Raw genomic sequence first — 17,246 nt, forward strand, 5'->3', positions numbered from 1 at the left:
ATTTAGCTTTTAGAAGTTGTACCGCTGTCACAGATCTTAACCGTAGCAACCGTGCGAACATCGCTGAGTAAACAACGAGGCATGCAGATTGTAATCATTATAATCACGCGTAGAAGTGCAAGATTCTTAAGTGCTTATGGGAGGCTGACTTCTGTGATCTTTAGCTACCCTGTGGTTAGCTTTAAGCCATCTTACCCTTGAGAAAAAAACAAATTGTCTTTAAAAGTGCAAGGTCTGGTTTCCAAAATCAGGTCCCAGAAATGTCCAGAGCTGTAGGTTATTCGAATTAGGTGAAGAACATGAGTTGCATGATGTCGAAATTAATTAGCATCAGTTACGATCTGACCTGTCCACAAATTAGCTACCAAGCTATTTCCCTAATCGGCTTGGCCAAAACATATAAATAGGGACTCAAGGCACAAAAACTCAGTAAATTAAGTAGCTAATGGGTTATACTGTCAGAAATAAGATAACTGTACTGCTTATTTTGCTCTAAGGTTCAATAGAGGAGGATTAGGAGTGTGTAGTGGAAGAAATAATATAACACACCTGCTTTGTGACTCGACACGAAGAAGCATCGAATCGATTCACTTCGCAGTATATATTATTGTAGATATATATTTTAATGGCGACAGAATATTACACTTGAAATTCTTAAAGTATTATGTCGACTGCTGCGTCGAAGCTCAGTTGTTTCGTCGTTATATATGGCGAACCATTACTATCTACTTTTATATACCTAGTTTAAATATTGACACAATAATTGAAAATCACAATCACTATAATATGTAAGTGAATGAATTATGATTACAGAAAGAAAATATAACTAGAGATATTACAAAACTTTTTTTTTTCTTAAATCCCCTACTTCTATAATGGTATAAACATACATACTTGAAATACTTATGCTTATACTTATAATCATTAAAATAATTACGATTAATTTGTATAGTAACTACTAACTTACGACAATGTTATAAGTTGCGTGTGGATATAAACATGTAATATCGATTACAATATCAATTAGGTATTATTATATATTATATTACTAAGAGACAATAAAGAAACCTTTCATAAATACTCGTCAATTCATATTGTATCTTGAAAATCAACACGTCCGTCCAGTTCGTCGCGAAATACCAACCATCTTCTTTATTGTCTCAACATTTAAACATTACAATGACAATACGATAATATTTAATATTGATGTTATACTATAATATACCTACGCTATGTTCGAGAACATAGTCTTTTCAAAATTACCCTTAGAAGTTCCATCTCGATGCAGACAGACTGCTCCCATAAGTACTAAGCGAGTAGTTATCGTATGTTCGCGCTACCGATGATCAGAGAGTAAAAGACCGCGCTATCAACCAGTTCTGTCATTAAATCGAAACATTACACTGAAACAGGCTCTCACAGGTGGTCGGACAAATCTTCAGCCTCATTATTAAAAAAACATTATATCTACGATCTACTGGATCATAACTAGGCAGCAAGTCGCTGGCGGGCTTGCCGCGATACTACTACGAATGCGTACGCGACGTTTGTTGCGCTCGCGCATCAATCCCTACACTATTTACTTTCTTATCTTAAATCCTTACATCTGAATCTAATGGCAGTGGTGGTCAGCAGTTGCGGGAGGGACTATTGTCAACCATACCCCTGGAATATCAAATCATCTCTTACACACAAAAACTGAAATTACAACCATAATTAAAACTGAATATTTTTAAACAAAAATGGAGCTTCAACATCTTAATTGGCTCCTCTTATTCTAATGTAAATACGGTTACGTATAATACCTATTAATCTAACATTATCAATTTTGACATTAACATGTATCAATTTCGAAATCTACACAGACTTACCGAGTAATTAACCCTAACATTAATTATATCAAAATGTAAAGATGTCAAGACGGAACTAAAAGCACAGGTAAGTGATTACCGCGCTATCTACAAACCGACTAAGATCGACAATCTACTATCAAGCCACGATGCGAAAACCATTTATTTATATTACAAGTTTTAAAATTAACCATTCAACTTCATCGCGTACTGCCATAACGAGCCTGATCGAAACACGACTTTACCTCCCTCGCGAAATGATGCTTGAAACTGGAATGTACTTTACTCTTTTAATACCTAAATATGTAACTTTAAGCCTGTTTCAGTGACTAACGCCGAAGTCCATCTTATACAAACATTACAGAAAACAAAGAACTTTTCATTCACTCAATTATTCAGTCGCCGTGTCAGTATTAACCTAATAATCAAAAAATAATAATAACAGTCTTAATTGAGTATTTTATAACAAAGCAATCATAACCTTACATATTTATGAAGAGAAGAATGAATGTCAATGAAAATACAATAAAATAAACGAATCATACAATCATGTGCGTTGGTTTGAAGACGCGAGCACGCCTCAAGTATAAATATATCGACTGAATAATCAACTGGATACAATATATTATAAATTTTGAGTACATTTCATTTTCTAAACCTTAACAATAATACAATATCAAAATTTTATGGACTATGAATTATTAATAACATGAAAAACAGTCTTCCAGGCTTTTCGTTTATCAAAAATTTGTAAATTGTAAATTTCATTTGTATAAACCAATTATAAAGTACAAGAATCTCAAAACAGTCTAAACACACAACAGCTTCTTCTTTAGAATTAAAGAGCTGTTTATAAGGCAAATATCCCACTGGAGTTTTAAAAGCGTCTGCGCAAAATTCGCGCTTTCAGGTACAACCATACCTACCTAAGTACCTACTCAGTCTGTACAGATAGAGCAAGGCGATGTGATTGTAACTGTTGTCCCAAAACGTAAGAAACTAGGGACGTGAGTGTTGCGTCTGCGCGGTGTTACCGCAACGCAGTCGCTGAAAAATCGCTTACGCACTTAAAACGCCTGCGGGATAGTAGCCTAAGAAATGCATCATTCTTTCAAATCAGCCAATTTTTGGTATCAATTATTCTATACTTATAAAGTAGAGTAAATTAAAACATTGGACGCCATTACACGCCAAAGTATTTATGAAAAAATTGAGATTAATGAAATACTTAACTTATAAAAATATATGACGCTTCTTACAAAAGAGAAAGATGGGTGTCTCAGTTAGGATGAAGATTATTATTCAAATATATAATTCATAGCCCTGCTCAATGACCCTGTCAAATTATTACGGACTTTACTGGTGGTAAAACAACCGAGTTACTAGCAACAAACTGATGAGGTGCAGTACAAACAATAAAATTTACTGTGACATACACTCAGAGGGTCACAAGGTGCGCCAACACTCGACTTGGCACAGTACATTTCCTCAAACCATTTCATAACTACAAGAGCACGACATTTTATAATCGAGACTTACTCCAGTTCCATGATAACAAATACATTGACGCGATGCAAGTGGACTACCATGAATTTATACGTAATACATGTATACTATATTAGTAATTTGGATAAAAGTTTGCCTAATCCTGTAAAACCCTTATTTGGGATACTTATAGCATATTATTAAACTCACAAAATCTATAAAACAATTATATCATATAATATTAAAACACAAAAAGCATTGAAAATTACGCACATTAATCAGCAAATTTATATTATATAAATGATTTCTCTCCCTGAGACAAAATTATGATATAGGTACACAACATCGAATTTCTAATAATATAATTATAATAAAAAGGTAACAGAAATACAATTACTGTAATAGACGCATAGGCATCCACAAATGAAAGTTACGGGAAAGACAAATGGATTTACATGCTTATAATTTACAGAATCTCGACGAGTCTGACTCTTAAGAGTATAACTTGTAATATTACGGTAATGAAATCAGCGCCATACAAAGTCGTCGTTTACTTCTCTTTCTCCTTCTCGTTATCCTTCTCTTTCCCCTTCTCGTCAGCCTCCTTCTCTAGCTCTTTCTCCTTCTCATCGCCCTGCAAAATTTTCAATTGAATTAGTCATTAAAAAAATTACAAATATTTAAAGATAAAAGAAATCGTGGTTATCATTTCCCATTCTCAGTACGGGAAGCCAGCTTCGATATGTTTACCTTTCCCTTTTCCGGCTCATCGGGCAGCGGCTGCTTCTCAGCGGGGCCGGTTCCCTCCTTGGTCTCCTTGAGCTCCTTGACCGGCTTCGGCAGGTGCGCATTGAGGTCGAGCGTGTTGCAGATGTCGTCCCAGTCGTTGAAAGCTCGCTCCTTGATGCGCGACACCAGCCCCACGAGGTTCGGGAACGACTCGTTCATGCCATCTCGCAGCGGGTGCGCCACTTCCTTGTCGATGAAGTGGACTTGTGCGAGGTTGGCGAACGCGACCACGTCCAACTATAATACACATCGGTGTGAGTAATTATGATCAACTATAGTATATCATTGTAGGCGATCTATCTATGTTGAAAATTTAAACAAAAGCTGTAGTAGCAGATAAAAAAAAACTTACAAGGGTAGGCTCATCCCCAAAGAAGAAAGGCCTATCGGAGAGCAGGTCCGAAAGCACGCGGAGGTCGTTCTTTCCGAGTTCAACAATTTCATCTTGAGAGTGTACTCCAATACCGTGAGCCTTAGCCTTCTTCATTCCCTGAAAGTTCAAAAATGATTAACAACAAGGACTGGCATCATACACGCATTCCATCCAATTACATCATTTTAACGACAAGGCACATCTTCCAATGACACAATAAGCAAACATGTTCTTAATAGGACTAATTAATATAGCTGTTAACACAGCGCCATGTTAGAGACGAAAGCCAGAATGTGACAGAGTGGACACATAACTAAGAATCAAGTCGAATGTTCAAAACAGAAATGTATAGAGTTCCCTCATTACCATCGAAACTATCAAATATCTGAAATGAAGTTATCGAAAAAGTAAAGGTAAAATTACCGAAGCAATTTGCATAGATGCATTGTTTTTAAACAGTGAATATGCACAATGTTTACTTATTAAAGTAGATCAACACCAAAAGTTATTTGGCTCCAAAATTAAAAAAAAAACTATTATCCTTGTTCGTAACCATTCGCTTCCTAATCGTGTAAAACAAGAATTATGGAACTCCCGAAAGAGATATTCGAAATTCGAAACCTAGAACATCTATATATAGCCTCGACAAAAATGTAAATAAAATTTACGAAACAATCGACTCCGGAACCACCAAACACAAACACATAACAAACAAACTAAATAAACATTGTGCTTACCTTGCGGGCGGCCGTCAGCTTGTAGCAGAAGTTCAGAATCGGATTCGGCAGGCGCGTGTTCAGGGCGTTCTGCAAGTTGACCTGGTACCCCTTGATGACACTGTCCGGGTACTTGGCGCGCCACCACAGCATCACCCAGGAGAGGTGGTTCTCAATCATGGAGATCATCGCATGAGAGACGACTCGCTGCTCGGGCGTCAGAGCTGAATATAAAAATAGGTCGGATGAGCCCGGTCTAGCTTTGATGCACATGCGCGGCGTCCCAGAACTATCTAGGACATAGAACTTAGCTACCTCGCCCGGATTTCCAAGAAAACGACAGGTACCATTTGATCCACGTCAATACCGAGCTTACGCCCACCAAGCGTATCTCCTTAGACACGTGTATCAGAAACTCAGGGACAATTTTATTCGTCCTCGAAAATAATAAGGTTATATTAACCTGACATATTCAAAGAAAGTTCTAGTAAAATTATGCAAGTTAATAACTATTTTGTTTTTAGACTTAAAACTAGTGAAGCTTAAAAAAAGTACTCACATCATGACTATAATAATTTTCAAGAGTATTTAAATGTTGTTATTATTGCCTTCCTTACCTGCATCGAGATCTTTGTTGAACTTCTCGGACAGTTCCTTTATAATAAAGCTACTGTCAGCAATCTCTTCGCCGTTAAGCTCAACGAAAGGCAACTGGCCTTTCTTGGAGCGGAACTTCGCCTTGTGGTCCACGTTCTGCAAAATAACAAGTACAATGAAAAGCTGTCTCACAAAGTCACTAGATAAACTACTCTCTATCTATAATGGTGTATTTCGCTCTTGTCGCCAGCATCTGTAACGCTACTTTGTTGAAAAGATCTGATTAATCCAAAAGGAATTTATCCTTTTAGCTAAAGAATACTAATATAAATACATAAAGCAAACATGCACAACAAAGACCATGATAATGATTACATGCTCATGTTACAAATTGGTAATTAAAATAATGCAATGCGCGTCTGACATGTTATTCCGGACACGTTTAATGACCATCTGCATTTCAAGTACTTGGTTGATGAAGCAGTGTCGTTAATACAAGTTCTTAGGTTTAATTCAACGACCCGCAATAACGCGTGGTCCTATAGCTCTCGTTTGTTTTTATTTTTGAGAAGAAATCTAGTGTAAAAACCCTTGGTTTCAATCAAAGAAACTTTATGTTTCGCTTTCTAAGAAAACTATCATACTTTTTATAGTAAAACAAACACGTTTAATGTTTTAGTTGCGAAATAGATAAAATCAAAAGCAGCCTGAACTCAAAAGATTATAGAAAGGCCTTCCATGAAAGTTGGCTCAAATTAGAATTATTCCCCATGCTGACTTACTTTAAAAAATATAATCAAAGTAATTTCGCCTCAGATTTTTGTAGTTTGTGAAACCCATACATAGAAACCTATCAAAGTTCAGAGCAAGTAAGCACGTGAACCGTAAAAAGTTGTACAACTTTGTGGTATTGGTCCACGTGGCAACAACAGGTTGTCGCTATAATCTTTTTGGTAGCAGAGAAAAAGAGTGGTTGAATAATTGTCAATAGAAAGTACATGCGGGATCGGGCGGGGGCCAACGGAGCGTGGCGTGCGGGGAGCCATGCGCGGGGGAGCGAAGCGTGGCGCCGGGGCGAGGGGTAAGGGCGAGGGGTGAGGGCGAGGGGGGCGAGGGGCGCGAGCGGGCGACGGGCGGCGGGGTCCCGACGCTTTGGTTTATCTGGAACGGTATCCATGACAACGGGCTCCAGACGAGCGCGAGCTCGGTGAGCGGGGATAGCAGCTGTATTGATTTTGGCTGGCGAAGTTCAGCGGCCGGCAAACCCGCCCCGCCCGGCGTGTCTCGCTGAGCTTCAGCCCCGGCCACAATTATCAATCACGTCAGGCATACATCGTAATACTTAATTAACTATCGCCTACTTTAAGTATAAATCACGACTGTTATAATTACAACAAATATAAATACTATAATGAGCCCTGTATAACACTGTATCTGACTGATACTTGTCGTTTACAATTATAAATTATTTATGACTATGTGTACCGTTGTAGGCACTAATAATTTATATATTTTATTGAGTCCATGTACATGTAAGGTAGTTGCATCTGCCAAGAATACACAAAGAAGATATTAAATGAAGAATCCCGAGGTCGTGGCATGTACTTCATCCATATAAGGGTTTTATACTTTTCGTAAGCACGAGGGTTTTAATGTCATTTATATTAGCCAGATTACTCTTATTAAATGAATCAATGTATCGTAAACTATAATTATAAAAACTTTTATGGAACGTTGCTAATATTACAAATTCATAAAAAAACTGTTATAAATTTTAAGTGGATGAAATAAGTAGCGTAGAGTTCACTTATAAATTTAACCTACGCATCTATATTACGTAGTACTGTTCTATATTCTGTGTGCCCGTATTTTTATGAATAAAATTAATAAGTACTCTTAGGAGATTAACTAGTCCTTCGATTTTCTATTTTAGTGAATAATTGTTTAATATAATAATAGGAGCTACGTAGAATATTAAGCTCCGTAACCGTACGATCGTATTATGATGTTGAAGAGTGTGAGGTAATATTTTAGTTAGTGTTAGCATAGTGATAAAGCCGCGTGGTATAAGGGCGCTTCGGGGACACACCCCGGCGGGTGCGGGGGCGCGGGGCTCGGGGTTGGTCGATGGCCGGCCGGGCTCGCGCGCTTGCCGGGCGGGGTCGCGCAGGCGCTCCTACGATTCAGGTCGAAGCCCTCGCGGTTGCCGACCCCCGCGTCTAGGCGAGCTCGTCTAATAATGACATTTTAACCCAGCGTTATAGCATTTGACTATCATATCTAAAATTAGAATAACACATGATTAACATTTACGACTGAATTAACTAATGATAGTGCTTTTAAGCATGTTGTTAGTTAATGTAATATTCTATCTATTTTTTACTCATAACGAGATACTCTACTGCTTTTAATTATTTAATTTTATGTCAGATAACGAACCCAGAGAAGTTTTTCATTGAAACATCTAATTGAGATATAATTTTGCCAATAGTACTTGTGCTGTTGAGCGCCAATACAGTATTAAAGTAGTACTTTGAAACAGGTCGGATGGAACCGGAAGGTGGTCATAGGAACACGCAACAACGGAACCAAATCACGTTTTGGTTCGTTGAATTTATGTTCACAAATGCTAAACGTAGCATCACATTATGACATTCGAAGTTAATAGATTTTTTATATCTTCGTAAGTACATTAAAGTAAATGTACGCCTAAGTTACTCGTCCATGTATAGGAATTTAAGATAGTACATGTGTACTTTCATAAAAAGGGTGTAATAAAATACAATTTCAAATTAATAAGTTGCTCAAGCAAAGAGCATAAAGAGGAATGCTTTATCTGAAACAGTTATAGATTGAAAGTTATATGTGTGCCAGGATCAGAGGTGGTCACATTGCGATAGCTCCCGGCTTCATAGATACGAGATGCGTTGTTCTGTTTAACATGTATCCACTAAATATGTGGAATACCAAGATGGAGGAAATAACATTCATTGAATTGCAGCTAATTTTAACAATGTACGTTACTGTTAAGTATCTTGTGTTAAGTGTAAACAACGCAACATCACACAATGTGTTACCGTTACTTAAACAGTAGCGTTCGGAGAATGATCCAGCCATTGTGCTGCTATTTCAGTCTTCAGTATATTGATTGTTATACTTAGCTTCTCGATATTATTAGACGATGCACCTGATAACCGTGTTAGCGGTAGTGTACGACTAAAAACGAAAATGCGATGCCAATCGTATGAGTGACTGACACATATACGACTTTTTGATTTTGCCAAGAGGTTACGTGGATAACTGCAAACAATACCGAACAAACAATTCTTTGCAGCTATTATACTAATTAAGTTTGTAATTAAGCATAATTTTCAATGAGTAAGTGACAAAAAAAAATATCCACTCAAAAATATTAGCGGTCTCGTTTCCTGTTTCAATAACTAACTAACGTAACTTGATTTTATTGAGGTAGCGTAGAACCTTTCTACTTCATTTCTTCATATTTAATTTAAATTAATTAAAATATCCGTAATAAACTTATAGGTTACCTCATTCAAACCAACTTTAGCAATTGAAGTGTTGGTCGTTTTCGAGTCGTCATTACTGCTAAGGATTAGGATTTAAATAAATTAAAATCAAAAGGATTCACAATAGTTTTTATAAGTACTCGATAACTGTGTTTGTTACTGTTGACATTTTTAAACACAGCCATTAAAACTGACGAATTTTACTGAAGTAAAGTTATGTGACACTAACAGGTTGTTCGATATTCTTTTATATCATTTACAAAGAGTTTATCGATTTTCGCTTACTTATACACTTACTATAGAGTCCTACCAAAATTTGGTGGCACGTAAATAGCTATAGTATACGATGTATTTGTATAGAATACCTTTAGTTGATAACCTTCGAAAACTACTCTGGTTGGTGTCATTTCACAATGTAATAACTAGGTATATACCTAGGTTCTTGCATTTCAGATTGTACACCAACGCTTGGTATCGGATCGGAAAGGCAGAAAATTTAAGTCCTCACTTTTAAGACAATCTTTAAAATACAATTGTTTTGTATCAGTTTACGTCTCAATCTCAAACAAAAGATCCTATTATTATTATTAATGAATTATGAGTGTTCTCCCATCTTCCTAATAAAAGCTACGCCCACAAATCAAATTCTAAACCCATCCTATTGTATCCGCTTTAGCTTGTTAATACTTCGAAACAATACAAAGTTGTTTATACATATTTATAAGGATTACTGTAAGAAAATATATACAAAGTAACTTAACACATTGTTGTCAGTTGCGTTACGATAACTTCCGATGCAGAAGTTGAAACGTTAAGGTGGATTACTGTTGTTTAATGGTAAAACGATAAACCATGTCGTATTATATCTATACTCGCAAGTACTCTTTCACTAAATATGAGTAACAAATTCGCTACAGCATTACTTCATCATATTAATTTAATATTATATTACGCCTCATCATTCAAGTTGAGTAATACAAAGACAAACAGGATATTTAGGTTTATTAGTAACCCACTTTAGAAACTAGTCACATTGGATAAGCAATAACGTAGGCAATTATTGCAAATTTTTGAAAGAGAAGCAACTTGTTTATGAAAATTAATAAAATAGATATACATGAAGTTATTGCCTTCTATTCTCAAGCAGTGTTGCCCGGAACTTGAGAAAGTGCAGCCGACATACCGTGGCCGCACGATTTCATAGCTCAGTGGCCAACTCGCTGCTGCGGTTTCTCGATCACATTGCAACATACGTGTATAACCAGTGTGAATTATTCCAACGAAACAAAAATATAAGTCATCATCAATTACTAATAAAGCCTAATTCGTGAGCTACGTTTTGGTGTCCAGTTCATTTCGAGAGCTCTTTGAAAAAGGATCACAGCTAAATTCTTTTTATCGTTAAGTATCGCCTTAATTATTATGGGTGACATGACAATAAACATTAATTAGGTCACTATGCAACTATGGTACAGTTGCATTCCTTACTAAGACTGTTGCGATAATATTATTAATGAAGGTCATACTATAACGGTGCAGGTGCTAGTTATTAATATAGGAAACTATCTGAGCCGAATACGAATTAATGGCTTTGCAAAGTAGCATTAAGCAACGCACCGAGCACTTCCGTCGTACAAATGTAGCTTGGAGGGCTGGCGGCCTGGCGCGCGGCCGACCCGCATTCCACCACCAAATACGTCGCACGAAACACGACTCTCAGTTGGAATAATAAACGCATTGTTGCCGATGCCTCACACACCAAGCGAAATCGATTACACACTGCTTGTGCACATAGAACTCTTTGAGCAACTTTGTATCATAATTATCAGTGTTTTGATAAATATTTACTTTTCAAAGTAAGGGGAATCGACGGCATCATTTTGACGATTTATTTACAAAAAACAAGAGGCGATCTTTTGCTCAATTAGGTTTTTAAGGGCAATGTTACATTTTAACTAAGGTTTGGTTTCTAACGTATGTATTTTTTGCTAGAGCTGTCATTAGTTAATTGTAATTATGTAAAAAAAGTACATATAAAAATATGATTTAATTCGCTATCCATCCGTTTTCTAGAAAATAGTGCGGCATATAATATTATATCGAAGTAGGTTTCATTTTTCTTTTGTAACATAGCATTAATATGATTCTGGTCGTGTTACTTAAAGTGCCACGTCTTAGCAACATAAACGCAGGTGTAGTTGGTTCTTGTTTCACTTAGATCAAGTAACAAAGAAATCCTGAAAACTATATTAACGGCGGTGTGCGATATGCGACACTTGTTGTCATGTTCCATGTTCACGTAGTATGTCTTGTCTTTACTGTTCGATTATAAGTTCAGATTACGAGAGCTTAGTTATAAAATCTTCGTACTAGACTAGATTTCTACCGCTCGTTCAAAAACTTTCTTCTTGACTGAAAGTATGTCGAACGTACCAGGTGTATTATTTAATAATTATGTATTTAAATAGCTTTAAAGATTTATCTAAAACTTTTGTTCAATCTCAATATACAATTATAAGTCGACAAAGGTACGTAGAGTAATGAAGAGGATTAAACGAAAAGAGGTATTAAGGCTGGAGAAAGAAAATGGATTAATGACTTTAAATTTCTTACATTCGTACTTAAGTATGGTATTAGGCATTAAGTTATCATCACATAGACAGGATTTGCAGCTTAATAAAAAGTAATAAGGTAGATACATAAGAGTAAGTCTGTTGATGAGCGGGGATTCGCGTATAAAAGACATATAAACATGTCACAGAAAGTTTATTAAAACATTAGGCTGTGTAACTTAAAATTGATATTAATCAACCTCCATTATAAACGTTCCGCATAGTAATATTATGTTCAATCGTGTACTACGGGGGCCCCTATCAATTAACCGTTTCAACCAACTAAAGTAACTCTTTATACTTCTCTTAGCACACATATCGCCTGTATCATGGGATCATCTATTTATTAAATTGCCGCCCGTCGAAGCTTGAGGTCGCCGACCGCGCCACATAGTGGTCATACACGATCCACAAATCGTCTTATCAACTCTATCTTGTTCCTACTTAACTAGTGTTGACTTGACTATTCAATGTATCTTTGAGAGAAAGTATTTATAGTATTAGTCACGTTTATTGTTGGATCCACCGTTGTACACTGATGTGAAGTCAGTTAACACATCATGAATAGTTGGAATTTTTTATTTAAGTTAAAAAGTAAATTTTCGGGACTTAAATTTAAACGCGTATGTATAGGAATATTTGAAATGGTATTCAAATATCCATTAAAGATGAATTAAAGAGTGATAAAAATATGAAAATATACTTCAACAAGTAAGTTGACCATTAATTCCAGTCAGTCGAAAATGTAATTAATATATAAAATTAATTTAACCTAATTATTTTAATTAAGTTGTAATAAACACCATTATTAATCGAACAAAAGACTTGATGTGACATAGTTGACAAGTATTTTTAGTTTGATTGTCCCGCTGTAGGTATGTATGAACAAGGTTATTACTAAAGGGCATTGGCCGCGGACGGATACCGCACGTCCTACACTCTCCCTCACTCTAGTTAACGAGACCGCGCAACACATGGATGCTTCTGCTTACATGTGTACTCATTATTATCATGTATTTTTTTTGTTAATATAAACCTATTTATAGAAGCATGGAACAATTATATTCTTGCTTATGACGACTCTACAACAAATACTGATGCTCAGTGGTTTTTACGAGACTTGTTACTAATTATTTATGTGTATTTCCTCCTCACGCTCCTATATTGGCTATCCCTTAGGTATTGTGGCAGGATAATTAATTATTTGTTTATTTCCTCACTCAGGTGTTACCTACCTACATAATGTCCACGTAATCTTTCTTTGCGTGCATTGACTATTTGATTTATAGTAAGAATTAAGCTATTTCGTAATCATGAAAAAATATGTTTATTTATAACATATTCGGAAAGTAAATGTGTTTGCTTTGATTATGGAGAATTCCGTTGTCATATAAAAAAGCGCAATACATAATGCGCTTTTACGAAACAAAAAGAAATACCATTCACTAAATAAATATACCCATTAATTATCGGTCTCGTGGTATTTTTCGTGGTAACTACTTTCGGGTTCAGTCTAAGAGAGACTTAGTAGACCTTAAACCAGGTACCTACGGTGCCATTGTCTTCATTAACGGTAACAAGAGCTTTTCGACTATCATTTAAAACATCTTGAACTGCTTTATTTACTTAAAAAACAAACGAATTTTTTTTAAAGTACTGTTCGCGCCACTTTGTTATTAGGGAATGACTAGGGTGGAAATGTGTTTCCAACAATGTAGTATTTTTGGAAGTTAGTATTTGGTTTAGAGAAGATGCATTATGCCATTGTCGTTTTAGGCAGTATAAAATGCAACGTAATGTGTTTCCAATAGCGTAATAATTTGCAGTTTTCGGCCACAACGCGATTCAACGAAACCGCACTAGAATAAGCTCGTAAATGTAAAGATTGTCTTTTCAACGGTCAATCTTGGAAGCTACAAGTTGCGTTATTGATGGATTGATTGATTGATTGATGTCTACGGATGTTCACATTCTATGCCTACGATAATTATTCCGAGGTGACTTGATCTCTTGTTATAATATACAAATGCTGTTAAACCGACCTAACTGTTGCTGCGTATTATACTGATATGGTTATGGTGTTAAGGATGAGCAAGAGTAAGGGCGTGGTTCGGTGAATAATTATTAAAGGTATTTGGATAGTTTTATGGATTTTTAAAGTTTTCATTAATTGATAACAAGTTATTTAAAGATAAGTTTTATTTCAAGCAGAAACCATAGAATTGAAACCACGATTGTTTCGGTAGTAGCAAGGTGCTAGCTGCCCCCTAAGTACTTAAGTATGTAGTTGAGACACGCCCTAAGAGGTATCATTAAGCTCAACTATAGCTTATATCAACGGAATAGGTGGGAGCCATGTGGGAGCACATCATACGATGGATATTTAAGGTAATAATGCCCAGAAATAAGTACAATAGACAACAGAAAATGATCGATTATTTCTGCTATCGTTATTGTTAGGCGTAAGTATTAGCAAATTTAAATAATGTTTCTGTTGAATGATGCTAGTCTAGGGAGGGGTCCGATCGTTGCGCAGAAATGCAGTCGCGCGCGCTTTGTGTAGCCTGCCTGGTATCGTACCTACCTGCGCGTCGCGTACGACGGGAGCGATCGATATTGTCAATTTCGGATACATTATATTTTGTGCGTACGGTCGCGATTTATACGAGTACCGTACCTTTGTTAACACCTTGCTTTATTGCTTCGATTTTTGGCGCGACAATCGTTTCGAACCGTTGCTTTTACGTTACGATGAATAGCTTTTTTTAACTTTTAATTTTCGATAATATTCAGCGTGGAGTACCTATGATTAACTAGTTATTCTAGGTTGCATCTAACACATAAAATAATTAAGCACATGCTTAATAAAAGAGCAGAAAGTAAAGTCTTAATTGAAAGTGACAATTCCCATACAGACGATTTGATTCTCTTTAACGAATGAAATTCTCTTTAATTAATTACTTACGAGTTACTTTACATCAGAAAATGTTACTTTTTGCCATTTTGTTATATATCTTTCGCCAAGCAAAATTCGCTGAGATTCATACATTCAGAATATAATTACATTATTTTTTGTAGTACTACGAAGCTTTATGTACAACAACAATGTGAGTACGTGCATTAACATTTTTAAATTATTGCTACAAGTAGTACTACACCAACAAAAACGCGTAGCTGGACATTAAATACATAAAATAAATAGCTAATAGAAAGAATAATACACGCAAGCAGAACATTACTGAAAGAAACAAGTAACAACTAGCACTTACCTCATATTTGATGCCGGCCAAACGAAGCCATGTTTCAACTTTCAAGCAGTACGGTGAAGTTGAAGGTAACAAAGGAGTTCGCGAGAACTGATACAAATAAACGACGTCTTTTTCAAAATTGGCCTTGTGTACTGTGATCTTGGGCGGAGCAGGTTCCACCTTCTTCTCCTCTGCTTTCTCTTCAACCTTCTCAGTCGGTGGTTCTTCTTTAGTTTGTCCATTGTCTGCCGGCGCGTCCTCTGTAGCTACCTTTTCCTTTTCGGTGTTCTCGGGAACATTGTTAATTACTTCGGTAGCCATGGTGTATCAAAATCGTATTAACAAGTGTCCAGTCAATTAATACACACACTATTATTCACAAAATTATACAGTCTAGGATTTAATTATCTATTCACTGAGACGTTAACGTGCAACGCACCTTCTGTGGGACGTCGTCTGGCTGACTGAGGCGGAGTGCGGGCCGCGGGGATACGGGTACGGACCGGGCTGCGCGAACGGGTGCCGGCCGGGGCGTTGAGTTGAAGCTCGCCGCCGGGTCGCCAATGTTGCCAGTGTTAAAAAGTAAAATTTTAATTAATGGAATTAAAAGGTGTAACGACTATTGCAGTAGGGGTAGAATAGTTTAAAAATGGAAATTAATTATTTTTTTGGTCCAGTAATCAGTTTAAATTATTTTATGGAAATTCCTTGGAGGTGAAACTGGTGGCAAGACAGTTATTTATTGCGTCCACGTCTCTGATTGGGCAAATACACTTGAGCGCGAAATTTAAAAAATACGTACAAGATGGTTCCATAAATTGTAATGCTGTATTATATTGCGAAATTTAAAAATTTATCTTTGATTCATGTACTCGGTCCGAGGTCAAGATTTTGATTTTCAAATGAATCCCTCAACCTGTACTGGTAATAAACTCTTGTTGTTATCATTGCCATTATTAGCATTTCTTAGCCCTCATGTTTAAGTAAATCAACAATATTCAACTATTCATAAAATATATAGATATAATATATAATACAACGTATTATATTGGTACATACCGGAGATGATTATTCTTCTTTCGTTCCGTGGCGGCATTCTGTTCCATTATGATTTTATATTACTTTTATACCGTCCCAACTTATTTCAACCTTTTTAATCCCCTAATTTTACAAAACTAACTAGGACTTTTATCTGTTTAGCTTTTCTCGAGTTCTATTAAAACTACTTCTTGTCTTATGTTTTGAAGCCTCAATTTAAGTGAAATCGAACATTAAGTATATTGTATGCAATATTGTATCAAATATTTAAAAACTGTTTTTTATGGGCATAAAATATAAAAAACGTTACCTATAGGATATTTGAAATCTAGATTTAATAAGGATTTTTTTATCTCAGTCGTACTACACCGTAAAAGAAGACACTAGTAACTTAGTTCTTAGATTTCTTTATTTTATTTTTTATTTATTAAACTGTTTACATTATCGTTATTTGCTTTGTATAAACCCTACAAAACTGTTTGCACAGTTTGTCTGTGGGCGTAATAGGAACCTTTCAAGGAACCCAATCTCAGAGACACTGCTATCTGTCCGCCCGTTTGTCACCAGACTACTTATGAATCTGAAGCAAGACGGTTGAATTAATTATCACAGATTTTTCTGTTGTTCGTTTTATTATATTATAGTGGATAGTGTATACATTACCTACTTTTTCCGGATGGAAAATCATCAAGACTCCATCCGCGTTAGTTCGAGCGAAAGGGAGTGACAGACTTCTACCCCCTAAAAAGCACCCACGTTCCTTCCGTTGCTCATCGTGTGTCACCGTTGCTTTCTGACAATCCCGCTGCCGCACCCCGGCAGGCATCAGCCCTACTGAGCTGAGAGCTTTCTGAATTCTCTGAGATGCGCGCATGGAATACGAGGGTACCGACCGGCACAGGCCTGGTCCTGATCGCTCATCATAACTTACCGCCCGTACTTCCGTTGATGCCTGGCCAACGGTGAAGTGGTGTGAAGGTGACAATATTATATTCCTACTGTCGTTTATGA

General features: G+C 36.4%; 1 protein-coding gene across 1 annotated transcript; it reads right to left on the minus strand.

Moving 5' to 3' along the window:
- Positions 1-604: 604 nt before the first annotated feature.
- On the minus strand, positions 605-15,690 carry LOC113495770 (failed axon connections). The gene is made up of 6 exons (XM_026874691.1): positions 15,219-15,690; positions 5,831-5,966; positions 5,235-5,437; positions 4,477-4,614; positions 4,086-4,361; positions 605-3,969 (listed from the first exon to the last, which is right to left on the minus strand). Exons 1-6 carry the CDS (start codon positions 15,516-15,518, stop codon positions 3,886-3,888), a joined length of 1,137 nt encoding a protein of 378 aa, XP_026730492.1. The 5' UTR covers positions 15,519-15,690; the 3' UTR covers positions 605-3,885.
- Positions 15,691-17,246: the final 1,556 nt, after the last annotated feature.

The sequence above is a fragment of the Trichoplusia ni genome, chromosome 7 (assembly GCF_003590095.1).
Source record: "Trichoplusia ni isolate ovarian cell line Hi5 chromosome 7, tn1, whole genome shotgun sequence".
Taxonomy (NCBI): domain Eukaryota; kingdom Metazoa; phylum Arthropoda; class Insecta; order Lepidoptera; family Noctuidae; genus Trichoplusia; species Trichoplusia ni.

What these genes read in the sequence shown, in the direction of transcription:
- LOC113495770 (XM_026874691.1), bottom strand. Translation starts at nt 15,518, where the DNA reads ATGGCTACCGAAGTAATTAACAATGTTCCCGAGAACACCGAAAAGGAA. An exon ending in TGGCCGGCATCAAATATGAG is followed by an intron (nt 5,967 to 15,218) that starts GTAAGTGCTAGT and finishes GTTATTTTGCAG; the next exon opens with AACGTGGACCACAAGGCGAA. An exon ending in AGCTGACGGCCGCCCGCAAG is followed by an intron (nt 4,615 to 5,234) that starts GTAAGCACAATG and finishes TTGAACTTTCAG; the next exon opens with GGAATGAAGAAGGCTAAGGC.